This window comes from Ambystoma mexicanum, chromosome 2p (assembly GCF_040938575.1).
Source record: "Ambystoma mexicanum isolate Mex_15411 chromosome 2p, UKY_AmexF1_1, whole genome shotgun sequence".
NCBI classification, from domain to species: domain Eukaryota; kingdom Metazoa; phylum Chordata; class Amphibia; order Caudata; family Ambystomatidae; genus Ambystoma; species Ambystoma mexicanum.
In genome coordinates, this window is record NC_090923.1 from 58,088,120 (window position 1) to 58,101,129 (window position 13,010).

General features: G+C 47.4%; 1 protein-coding gene across 5 annotated transcripts in view; it reads left to right on the forward strand.

Moving 5' to 3' along the window:
* Positions 1–13,010, forward strand: part of BRPF1 (bromodomain and PHD finger containing 1) — a 551,318-nt gene that overhangs the window by 279,987 nt on the left and 258,321 nt on the right. For all 5 annotated transcript variants that reach the window (XM_069643245.1, XM_069643247.1, XM_069643248.1 and 2 more), the window contains one exon: positions 1,005–1,151. In XM_069643245.1, the coding sequence (XP_069499346.1) occupies positions 1,005–1,151 (147 nt within the window). The remainder of the gene's footprint in view (positions 1–1,004; positions 1,152–13,010) is intronic.

Here is a 13,010-nt window from a genome sequence, read left to right on the forward strand (position 1 = left end):
TGGCCATGTCCGTTGGGCTTAAGTGAGGAAATTCAAAGGCTTAAGTATTTCAACCACCACCACTGCTGCTGTTAGCAGTACTTCTGGACCTGAAATCACTCTGTCCCAGATATGTTCTGATAGAATACCATCCTCTCTTTGGACCGAGCTTTGTAACTTGGCTAACCTCAGGGGCCAAGTCCCTTCAAACTCCATTAATAAGTGGCGGAGCGACTGGTTTGATGCAGTAGCACAGATGTTACACAGTTTGATTGCTGTATCCCCCTGCTTGCGTATATTCAGGATTTCCCCAGTGGGTAGAAGATTTAGTCTTATCCTTAGGAAATTACTCCTTATCTTTTGATCAGGGTGTTTTACCAAATAACGAGGGAGATGGCCTTGATTTTTTTCCGCTGTCAAAAACTGGTTTATTGGTAAAAAGCTTGTGATAAATCATTTCACTACTTCTACTGTGATCACTACTTCTACGACCCCTACTCTGATTATCGCAGGAAAATCCTTCTCCTACCCCTCTCCTCTGAGTGCGCTTTGAAGGGGTTCTGCTGCAATATGAATGCGATAATGAATGGCTGCTGTCCTCTGCTTCTAAAGAACTTGGCCACCTAACAAGCAACTGGCAAGGAGGGAGAGCAGGATGATGGAGAAATGGAAAATTGTCGTCCTTCACAACACCCACCTTGCAATCCCAAATGAGCATATACTGTAACACAGCCAAAAATTAACATAAAGGGAATTGGATGCGATGGTTGGTGATGCACAAATAGAGCGCAGGACCTTTGCGTGGAGAGCCAAACGCGCAAATTAAACAGTTTTAGTACCACTTTATTCATAATATATGTGCTTATCTTCAGTGTATTGGTATAACTGCTTATTTTCGGGAGAACCTGTTGTTGGCGCTACTGATATTGCAGTATATTTTGTCTTGGGGTCTGCACCATTGTGAATCGGTAACAATAAAGGAGTCGCATGAGTAAGCTCTTACTGCCTGTCTATCCCCATCACAGATCAAAGTTCAACAGGTGGCGCTCGAAGTGCAGTTGACACCTTTCCTTATTCTTCTCCGTAAAACTTTGGAGCAACTCCAGGAGAAGGATACCAGCAACCTCTTTACTGAGCCTGTCCCTCTGTCTGAGGTAACAGAACTCTACCAAGTAAGAACCATCCTCACCATCCATTTATCCATAACTCATTGCACTTGTTTTCTTTGCATGCAGTGTCCAATGAACAGTGTAACCTTCATAGAACTGAATTAGTAGACAACAAATACACTATTGTTTATGCCAGGAAAACCGTTGTTTGGGTACCACTATCTGGCTTCTTTGTACGTGCAAAATGCATACCTGGGAGATTGATCCCAGGGCCAGTTTCTAGGCTCATTGAAATTATTTAATGTCTGGCATTTCTACTGCGTTTGTGCCAGTGGTCCTATTGATGTGCCTTAGTCTATTATGACATTGATCTTAATGCAAACTGAATATTTGGCTTGTAGGCCTCAATTATTCACTTTTCTTCCCTTTCAGTACAATTGAATTGATGTTGTGCATACAAAGGAGTGCGTGGGTGTTGCACATGCACATTTTTGTGTTTGTCATGTTATCAGAACATGACATAATGCTGACTTGTGAAACAAATCACTGCATTGATGTGCAAGACTTCATGCCAGTCATTGAAACATGACACAAAAGAACATTAAGAAATGAAAGCGGGAAGGGCATGCTGCCACATCTACAGTAACCACCAATGAAAACAAATGAGTAGCTAACTCACTGTAAACTGTTGTCTGTTATCAAAGATGGCGGCATGCTGTTGGTTTTTTACCACAGTCCTATTATCGATCTCAAGGATAAGGCATGGTAATCGCAAAGCAATAACCAAAATCATTAAAGAGTGGAGAAGGCTTGTGGATAGGAACCGCTATTGCCAGTAACCCAAAAGAAGCCTTCACAAGTATATTGAAAAAGGAACTCGTATTACACAGTTGAATGCAATCGTTAGAAGTTGACATAAGTGCTGTTTATGTTTAAGAGATGTTGGGGAGAATTTTCAGTTTCTGTGCTAATTCCCTTTAACCTGAGAGACCATCAGCACTTTTCTGGACTCTGGACGGTTTTGATTTTTACATCCTGAGTGAGTGGCTGTTAGGCAAGAATTGATGTAACCCTGGGGGAGACTACACCAGCCTTGTCCTCTTGGTATTGGGTAACCCACCTATTGGTATAGGTCTGTACTACACAAGTTGGTAGTGTGACTGAGCAGCCAGACTTATCTCAAGAGGGGTAAAAGTGAGCTGTAGCATCGAAATTCACCAATACAAATATACAAATAGCACTTAACTCAAGGTTTTCTGGTAAAATAATTATTTAACAGTCAGTTTTAAATGAGCATTCTTTAAAAAGGGCAATGTGCAACAATGCAAAATACACTCCAAAATACCTCCTCAGAATCAAGGCAAAGTAAGTAGATACTCTTTAGAGATGCTTCATATGCACTTCCTACACCCTGGGGGCACTTCAATAACAGTAATGGCATTTATATATCACTTTTGCATTTTGTAAATTCTGAGGTCGGTCGAAATGAAAGGTTAGAGGAAGGAAAAAGGTTAACGGGTTCTCAGAGCATGTGAGCACTTTAAAATCTCTCAATAAAGTCTGTTAGGGAGAATTCCCAGAAATGTGCTAATTCCCTTCTACCTCAGAGACCCCCAGCTCTCTTTGCTGGACCTGGAGAGGGTGAGGGCTTTTTCCCCACTCCTATGTATTTTTCTGTGATTTTGACTGTGTTTCTTTTGAGTTTGGAGTCTGACAGACTCCATAGGCATCATCTTTACATTGTGACACACAGCACCCTCAGTGCAGTGGCACAGGGGAGTCTCTTAGATTTCCCAAAGGTTTAAATACCTTCTCTTGGTGAAACTACTGTTTCCAAGAACAGTTAAGTGAAATTGACTTTACTTACATTTGTAACTTTCTAAACCCAGCACACACTATCTTACAATAGGGTGCTGGAGGGGATACCTAGAATCCCCTTTGTCTAGATTCTCATGTAAAAAATGTTGTTCTCCGTTACTCCCATCCCCTTTCCTCCATACTGTATGGGCGTCCCTCCCAAGAGACGGGAGACAATCTTTTTCACCAGAAGAAACCTCCTTCCCTTTTAAATTTAGAGACACGCAGGGGCGCGGCCCATGGAGCATACACTGCCCTGACTCCGCCCTCTGGCGCCACACCTCAGTTCCCTTTTCTGCGTCAAAAGGAACGGGCCGAATTCACCAGCGCTCCTAGGTTTGGCTTTGGTCACGTAAATCCACGCGCGGATTGAGAGTTGGGGGAGATCCTATTTATGGGAACACCACCTTCCGGGATCAAAGGAAGCGTGAAGGAACGAAAAGGGAAGGCAGTGACCACGTCTCTTAATGCCACAATCAGGTGAACAATGTGCCATCAACAGAAGAAAAAGCAACTAAAACACCAGGTAAAGGCATGTGTGTATAAGAGTGGCTTAAAGTTTATGAGGGGAATGTAGCCGCAGTCCAATAACAGAGGACAAAAAACCACAACCACTATAAAGTCACAAAATCAATTTTATTATTAAATTTCACTAAAAACTATATAAAATGTCTTTGTTTAAATAGAGAAAAAAGAAGAAAAAATGAAACTTCACACAAATTGTAAATAAACATCAATAAATCAACAGAACCAGACAGGAAGTCTGATATAGCAGAGTAAGAACTATGGTGGGGTTAGTACGTGAGTGTTGTCTTGTGGACAATGAAAGTACGAAATCAAGCACAACAAAGGAGTAGAGCACTTCTTGATCAAACAGCTCTATCGAAGGCAAAAACCATTAGATATCTTAGGTTTGAATTGTGGAAGTCGACATATGAAGATGATCTTGGAGGCGTACGGCAAGAAAATCTACTCCGCCTCATTGCACCTGCGTCAGGCCAACGCAGATGCCATGCTGCCTGCCACCAACCAACGGTTATGGTGGAAAATTGCGGACTTCCTCCGTGAACTCCCCACCCAGTGCCAATCACGCTCTAAGGCGGGGCTAGTGGAAGCCAAGCTTGTGGCGCATGACCTCATGGAATCCACAGTGGTTCATATCGATACCTCAGGCCGTGCCATCTGCATTGCCACGGACATGAGGAGAACAGCCTGGCTACGGGCAAAAAAATTCAACCCGGATGTCCAGGAGCACATTCTAGATCTACCGTTCGAGGGGGGTCCTCTTCCACTCCTCTACGGACAAAAAGAACAGCTCACAAACGGCAAAGTCTTTTTCCATTCTTACAAAGACCACACCCAAATTGTAAACCCAATCTCAGCAGCGCTCGGAAAAGGGTTGTACATATGGAGGGTCCGCGGCTTTGAGGAACGCATATGCAGGCAGCCGGACCACTTGGTGTCTCGGAACCAGCGCAAACAACAAAAAGGGGGTGTTGTGGAGGGGAGTAAGGGCTTTTCCCAGTCCCCCTCCTCAGCGTCAGCCTCAGAGGTAAAGAAGGCATGACGTGCCCCTTCGGGTCCACGTGTCTCCGGTGGGGGGCAGGCTTGCTCTCCATGCTCAATTCTGGCGCCAGAATTTTGCAGACCCCTGGATCCTCTCCGTAGTATTTACGGGGTACCACCGCCTTCCTATCCCAGCCTCTCCTCCCTCCACCCCTCCACCCCCACAGGTTTGGGCAGCAACTCTTTTGTCAGAGATCCGTCGCTCGTCGAGAGCCAGGCAGTGGAGGAAGTCCCAGCGAGGCTTTGGCTTCTATTCCAGGATTTTCACCATTCAGAAGAACCACCAGGCGGCCGTGAGAGTTGTGCTGGACCTTTCCACCCACAACCTCTCCCTACCCCTGCAAAAATTCAAGATGGTTATGCCAGCTTTTATAGCAGAGACATTGGCCAAGGGAGCCTGGATGTGCTCCCTGGACCTGAAGGACGCGTACCTACATGGGCTATCATTTCCAATACAAAGTCCTTCCATTTGGCCTTAACTTGACCCTCAGGGTCTTTACCAGACTCATGAACGCTGTGGCGGCCCTCCTCAGAGCACAGGGCCTCCACATCTACCCATACCTCGACGACTGGCTCATCAGGGCTACATCTCCGGAAGCTGTTCGCCAATCTTCCCATGCCCTTGTGAACACACTGCACAATCTGGGCTTCTCGCTCAACCTCAAGAAGTCACAGCTGCAGCCTACACCGCCCACTTCATCAGCAGAGAGGTGACCTTGGCATGGTGGTACCAACATCTCCTGGGTCTATTACCGGCTGTCCTGTTAGCCATGCCGCACACGAGACTAAGAATGAGAAGGATTCAGCTGCACTTTGCAGCATCATGGAATCGGGAGTGGCGCTCGCAATCCGAGATCAACGTTCCTCCATCTCTCCACCCGGACCTAACCTGGTGGTCCATGGACTGCAACATACAGGCAGGCAAGCCCTTTCGGCCGCACTCTCCGCAGGCCACCATCACCACAGACTCCTCTCTCGAGGGCTGGGGATCCACCCTGGACAATCTCTCGGTCCACAGCACCTGGACTCGACAGGAGCAGGAATACCACATCAATTGGTTGGAGCTGAACGCCATCTGGCTAGCGCTCAGAGCATTCCTACCACATCCAGACTGACAACTCGACCAGCATGTGCTATGTCAACAAGTATGGAGTCACAAGATCCCCTCCTCTGTGCAGACTGGCGATCAGCATGTGAGAATGGGCCCTGGAAAACGACATTACCTCTCGGGAGTCCACCTCCCGGGGGACTCCAACCTGGAGGCGGACAGGCTCAGCAGGCCGGGAGCTGACAATTACGAGTGGCATCTAAATACCCTCGGTATTCAGGAGATCTTCAACAGGTGGGGTTCACCCCCAAGTCGATCTCTTTGCCACCTGGCACAACAAGAAGTGTCCCCAGTTTGCATCCTGGCAGTCAGGGCCCCAGCTTTCTGGGCGACGCGCTTCACCTCCAGTGGACCGGCATGAAGGCATACACCCTTCCTCCCCCTCCCCTGATTCACAGGGTAATTTGCCAGATCAAGGAGTCTCACCGACTCTTCATCATTCTGATTGCTCCAAGGTAGCCGGCCAGGCCATGGTTTTCGGGGGCTCCTCAGCTTCTCGGAGGTGCCCCCTATACACCTTCGGATGGGCCCAGCACATCTTCTGGCACAGCAAGGTGGCAGAATCATCCACCCCGTGCCAGGGAAACTAGCCCTCACAGCTTGGTACCTGAGCAGGTAACGCTTCGGCACCTTAGCCTCTCACAAGCCAATCTGGAGATCATACAGGGCGCCAGGAGCAAAGCCACCAGGGCCCAGTACAAGAGCAAATGGACCAGATTCTGCCACTGGGCAGACTCAATGGGAATTGACCCCTTGGCCTGCAATTTGGACAACGTGCTCTCCTTTTCGGCACACCTCGCTCATTTCGGCGTACAGGTGGACATACCATGCAGCCATTGGGGCTTCCAGGAACTCTGAGGAAGGTATTATTTCCTCCTCCAACCCTATCGTCGCACATCTGACTGGTCTCGCTAGGCTCTACCCGCCCGACAAGAGACCGCACCCAATGGTGTCCGTGGACATTCAGCTGGTCACCATCAAGACAGCCCTACTAGACAATCCGTACCTCGGCTCGCAGAGTCAGCGAGATCCATGCGCTGGTAGCCTCTGAACCATATACCACCACCTTTCACAAGGACAAGGTAGTCCTGTGGACGCACCCGGCATTCCTGCCCAAGGTTCCATCTGTATTTCACTTGAACAAAGAAATGGTCCTTCCTACGTTCTTTCCCGATCCCAAAGAGGAAGCACAGAGTGCTGCACTGCCTGGATGTCAGGCATGCCCCACAATTCTACTTGGACAGGACCAAGGGCTTCCGCAAGTCGGACGCCCTGTTTGTCACTTTCGGAAGCTCGAGGCCAGGCTATCGGGCCTCTAAGGCCTCCATATCCCGCTTGGTGGTCTCTGCCATCAAAGAAGCGTATGAGGGCCAGCACAAGCCGCTCCCGGCCAACATGCATGCCCACGCAGTCGGGGCAAGGCAATGGCCATCACATTCCAGCGCCATGCCCTTGGCAAGTCATAAGCAGGGCGGCCACGTGGGCCTCTACCTCAGCTTTCTGCAAGCATTACTAGCCGGTATGTGCTCAGCTAGCTGTGTTTTATTAGGATGATGAGGTGTTTGTGGGGTCATGTTAGTATGAGAACAGCTAGGCCAAATGTGTCATAGTATAGCTGTGTTCTAGTTGAATGATGGTGTATAGGACAGAGTAAGCAGCGGTTATCAGTGACCAAGCACGAGAGCAGGACAGGGGGCGTACATAGCGGTATGCGTATGTTATGTTGGCATTTATATAGTGCCTTATGTAACATTGGTATGACCTCTAAGCGCTGCTAGGTTGAACGCCCTCGGGAACCGCAGTTCAAGTCAGTAGTTTATAAAGCGACAGTATGGATAGGGGTAAGCATGTGATACAGATAACATGGGGATGCAGGTACATAGCATATGCATAGCATATATAGGAGATGAAGAGATACATCCACTGCATCCACTCTGTCCTTTCCATCCACCTGTTCCATCCACTTCATCCGTTCCATCCACTTCATCCGTTCCTACAGCGATGCTGTTAGGCACACGCAGTGTTCTTTCGAGCAATTTCTGAATTCAAACTTTACCACAGTGATGCTATTAGGAACACTTTCAAAGTTGAATTTTAACACAGTGATGCGACAAGGCACACTTTCTAAATTCAACTTCAGCACAGTGACTATATAATGGGACATTTTCTAAGTTCAGCTTTACCACAGTGACGCTGATTAGGGCACACTCAATGTTGTTGGAAGTACAGTCAAGAAACGAGGTTTAATATAGCAGAGCTATTACAGAACGAATAATCGGTTGCCCTTAGTATGTGATTGAATGATGTAACACAATAAAATGTTTTAGACTTTTAAGTAAGGGTGGTAGGGATTTCTAGCATGAAGTAATTGTTTCAGTCCCCATCCTTGCCACACATTTTGTTTGGGGTTGGTTGACGGCAGGCTACTGGCTTCTCCTGCCTCTGCTGCAGATACTTCCTCTGTTGGAGCCGCCATTGGCCTTAGGGCCCTTAGCCTGGAAGCGTCAGATATGTCTTGGAGACACGGTCCTTGGACCGATGAGAGCAGGGGGGGGCGGGTCGGGAGCGACGGGGAAACGGGAAGAGGGCGTATGGTGGGGTGGCACTGGTTTCATTTTAACTACCGTGGTGTGCGTATACCGCGGGCTGCATTCACAGCTGCAGTTAAGCACTCAAGGGTGCCATTTTTGTCAAAATGGCCTGGTCTTCTTTTTTCGCCATTTCTTTGTGGAAAAGTCCTTCTTGAGATTTAGTCTGCGCTCCAAACCAGGTTTGGTCCCATTGTTCTCTTTGCCTTTGGTGGGATTCACGAGTGAAGCCCGCCTCTGGCTCCAGGGTGTCTGGGGTGGGCAGGAAGTGAGGCAGGTGGCTGAAACTCCATGTGCTTGGTCTCCTAGGAGACCCAAATACACTCTGTTGTGATTGGCCGGCTATCTGTCCAGCAAGCACAGCCACCCTGCTGGGTGACTGACAGCTAGGCTGGAATGATTGGGAGAAAACTGAATAAAAGGCGAGGCTTTAGGCTGGAAGTCAGTCGACCACTGGATGAAGGAACCGAAGAATAACTTGAAGAGGACGCCTGCTGCAACTCCTGGACGGTTGGTTTGCCCGGTGAAGCACTGCTGCTGTGCTGAAACTCCAAATTCGTATTGACAGATGAGTTGGTGGGATCAAACAATTCCAAAGTAAGCCATCTGGATATTCACTCAGAGCTAGTTTGATTTTCCACAGAGTTGCTGCTGGAAACCGAAACGCCAGGGACAGGAACACCAGATTGTATGCATTGCTTTTAAGTTGGCCAAGAGCTCCAGGACGATCCTCCGGACTCCCAGAAAGCAGGACTGATCGAGCCTGAGCCCCTTCAACAGAGTGCGGGACCCCAGAAGCAAGGAAAGTCCATCTTGAGAGACAGAAACCACGGTGTTGCTATTTGCGGTAGTCCAGAGGAGCTGAAACACTAAAGTGCCACTTGTTGGAAAGATTGCCGGTTGCGAGCGGGGACTGTCCCTTTGCAGAGCAGGAGTCCCCAGAAGTCCTCCCTCTTTTCCCCACAACTGAGGCCCAGGAACAGTGAGATCTGCAGAGCTGCACAGGAACAGGAGTCATCTGCTGCACTTTTTCTTCAATCCAAAAGTACTGTAAAGTCTGAGAGAACTTCTTAGAGTTGCTTGCATCTTCTACTACTCACAAGCCTAAACAGCTTGTGGCCGTACATTGATTCTTCTTTTCTTCAAAGACTTCTAAAACATTGTGCAAAGACTTTTCTACTTACCTAACAAAAGTGCTTAATCCTATATAAGACTTTTGCCCATTGAACTTGGCTTAAACTATTATACTGAATGACTCTGCTCAGGGGATCCAAAATTATTTGTCTGCTTAAGAATATTTGTGTTATCATATTTGTTCTAATAAACTTTTCCTTTTACGAACTTCTAAGAGTGTTCTAAATGCCAACAGTAAGATATTAATGTCCCCGGCACCCTAGCTATTGAAGTCACCTGAGGGTGTAGGTTATGACTGTGGGCCATCCCAAAAGGGTTTTTACTGATTTAGAAACTGAGTTTACAGTATTGAAGTATATTTGTGTGTTGCTTTGATATTGCTCCCTTCTGGAGAAGGCTTATTCTAACTGACTGATAAATTAATAATTCGTTATTCAAGAAAGCTTGTGTGTAAGTGTTTATTTGAATACTTGTCACTGTGAATCTCTGTGTAACTCCCCTACAGCTCACATTGACCCCTCTTGAGATAAGCCTGGCTGCTCATCCACACTACCAAACTGTGTAGTACAGCCAAAGGTTGGGTTCCTATTACCTGTAGGTTAGGGTTGTTGTAGTTAGCCAAAGGGTACTGCATACAATCTTGCCTAACATCACCTGTAACCTAGCTAGGTTTACCCATACCCTGTGGGACTGTGTTAATATGGCGGCTGAACATATTCCAGAAGGTGAGGAAAGGGAAGGTTGTCTGAATATAGTTAAGAAGGGCAAGGAGGCAATGGGAGAGTCTCGAATCAGGATTGGATACTGCTGACTGCATTGGCAGATCCATTGATGCAAGCACGGTACTGCACAGATTTGTGTGGTTGAGAAAGTCGGCGTTTGCACCGGACAAGCAGGCCAGGCTACTCAACATGCCTTTAGACGGCTTGAGGTTGTTCGGCAGCAAGGTGGATGAAAGCCTGGAGAAGCTGCAGACCTCCAAGGTGGCAGCTAAGTCCCTTAGTGCCTCCATTCGGCAACCTTATTCGGGCTTATCTTCCTGGAGAGGTCGTCCTTTCAGTTACTATTCCTCAGCTAGTTGAAGAAGAGGACAGGCCGTACAGAAAGGACAAAGAAAATTCCCTCGTGGTGGAAGAGGAGGTTTTACTACCTCAACCCCAGCGGCGGCATCTTTACTCTCAGCCGCTGCTGCAGCTGCCTCTAAGCCACTCTGAGGCCTTGACATACAAGGCCCCGGTGGGAGTCAGAATCTCTCAGCATCTGAACGAATGGCAGGGAATTACTTCAGTGCTTGGGCACTGGAAACAGTAGCTCAAGGTTACTGCCTTCCGTTTCTAAAAAGGCCTCCGGATCATCCTCCGGGAACCAACTCTGTCAAAATTCTAGATCTGCGCCTTGTGCAGGAGATTTTAACCCTGCTAGAGAAAGGTATGATCGAACAAGTACCTGTAGCTGAGAGGAACAATGGTTGGTATTCCCCCTACTTTCTCATTCCCAAGAAGGACGGAGAATTGAGACCCATCTTGGACTTAAGAAACTTGAACAAGTTCCTCAGGAAGGACAAGTTCAAGATGGTAACCCTTTCTCAGATCCTTCAGGCTCTCCAACTCCAAGACTGTTTGGTATAATTGGGCCGTCAGGATGCCTACTTTCATGTGCCAGTCCATCTCAAGCACAGAAAGTACCTTAGGTTCGCGGTTGGATGTTCTCATTATTGGTTTCGAGTTGTGCCATTCGGGCGGAACTCCTCCCGAGGGTTTTCAACAAGCTGATGGCGGTAGTGGCGCAAGTCTCAGTAGGGGGGGGGGGGAATTCACGTCTAACCCTACCTGGACGATTGGCTGATCAGGGTTCGTTCATCCAAACAAGCCCAGGAGCATCTCAGTATCACCTGCCACTCCCTAGACAGAGTAGGCTTCTCCCTCAATTACAAGAAGTCCCATATGGTACCATTTCAATGACTCCAGTTCATCGGACTGGTCTTGGATACTTCCTCGGGCAAAGCCTCGCCTTCCGAGGTGAGTGCTTAACACATTCCGCAGATGGCAACAAAATTCCAGAATGCCCAACATATTCCGGCCTTTGATTGATTTTTTTTATATTTTTGATTTATTTTTTTTATTTTTTGATGATTGCTCGGTCTCAATGCAGCCTGCATTTTCCTGGTGCCAGATGCCTGATTAAGAATGAGAACCTTTAAATGGGCACTTGGGACTGAGCGGTTCCAATTTTCAGGGAACAGGTCGGATCTTCTGCAGGTTCCGAGCACAGTTGCTCAAGACCTAATTTGGTGGGCTTGCGAGGACAACATTCTAAAGGGACAATCTTTTTGGCAACCATGGCCGGAGATAACTAGTGACGGACGCCTCATTCACAGGGTGGAGAGCCCACACCAACAAACTGACAATCGGTGCTCGTTGGTCTCCATCTACACATCAACCTTTTGGAGCTGGGCAATCCGATTGCCGCTGAAGGCCTTTCTGCCCTCTGTACAGGGAAAGAATATTCTGATAATGACGGACAACACAGTGGCCATATACTACCTCAACAAGAGAGGTGGTGCAGGGGGTCACTACCACTGTGCAGAGAGGCAATGCATCTATGGTTCTGGGCAATACAAGAAGGAATCTCTCTATCAGCAGTTCACCTAGCCGGAGAGAAGAACACGGCGGCGGACACTCTGAGCAGGCAGAACAGTCTCACACAGGTGGGAACTAGCTCAGGAAGTCCTTCAAGAGATCTTCACCCTTTGGGGAACCCCTCAAGTGGATATGTTCGCGACCGAAGTCCATCGAAAGTGCGAACAGTATTTGTTAGGCAAAGTTTGTATGCCGTACCCATTGACCACTACACACAAATAGGACTACAAGTGTAAGCAAAACCAACCTTTGGTATAGGTCTGTACTACACAGTTTTGGTAGTGTTGCTGAGCAGCCAGGCTTATCTCAAGAGGGTAATGTGAGCTGTAATGATGTTACCCAGAGGTCTATAATTTACAAGTATTCAAACAAACTCTTACACTCAAGGTTTCTTGGTAAAACACTTATTAATTTATTTCACAGTCAGTTATAAAACATTCACTAGAAGGAGGCAATCTATATCACACAAAAATATACTTCAGTACTTCACACTATCAGGTTCTGCGGCATTTAAACTACTTTGAAGGAGGCGCAAAGTGGCATTCAGAATATTTGAAGTAGGAGCAAAAAGGCATAGGTTAATAAAAAGATTAGTTATTCTTCGACAGTGCAAATACTTTGAGTTCACCAGAGGAGTCCATTCAATGCAATAGGTTAGGCCAAAGTCAATGGGCTAAAGTCTTGTATAGGATAAAACAGTTCTGGAGGTTAACGGAAAGGTTTTTGCCAAAGTTCTCAGATGTAGTTCGTAAAAGAAAGATTCATATGTTGAGTCACAAGCTGACTATGCCTGTAACTTGCCAAAGTTACAAGCACTTTCGCAGTGAGAGGTAAGTTCTCTCGGTCGGGTTTTCACAGTACCTCAAAATGAAGAAAAAGATGCAGCTAATGACGTCTGTTCCTGGCAGTTCCTGCAGATCTCGCTGTTCCTGAGCCTCAGTCGTGGGGACAAGAGGGAGGACGTCGGGGGACTCCTGCACTGGGACTGGTTGAAAAGCTGGCAAATGGCAATCTTCAGTTCCGGTAGCTG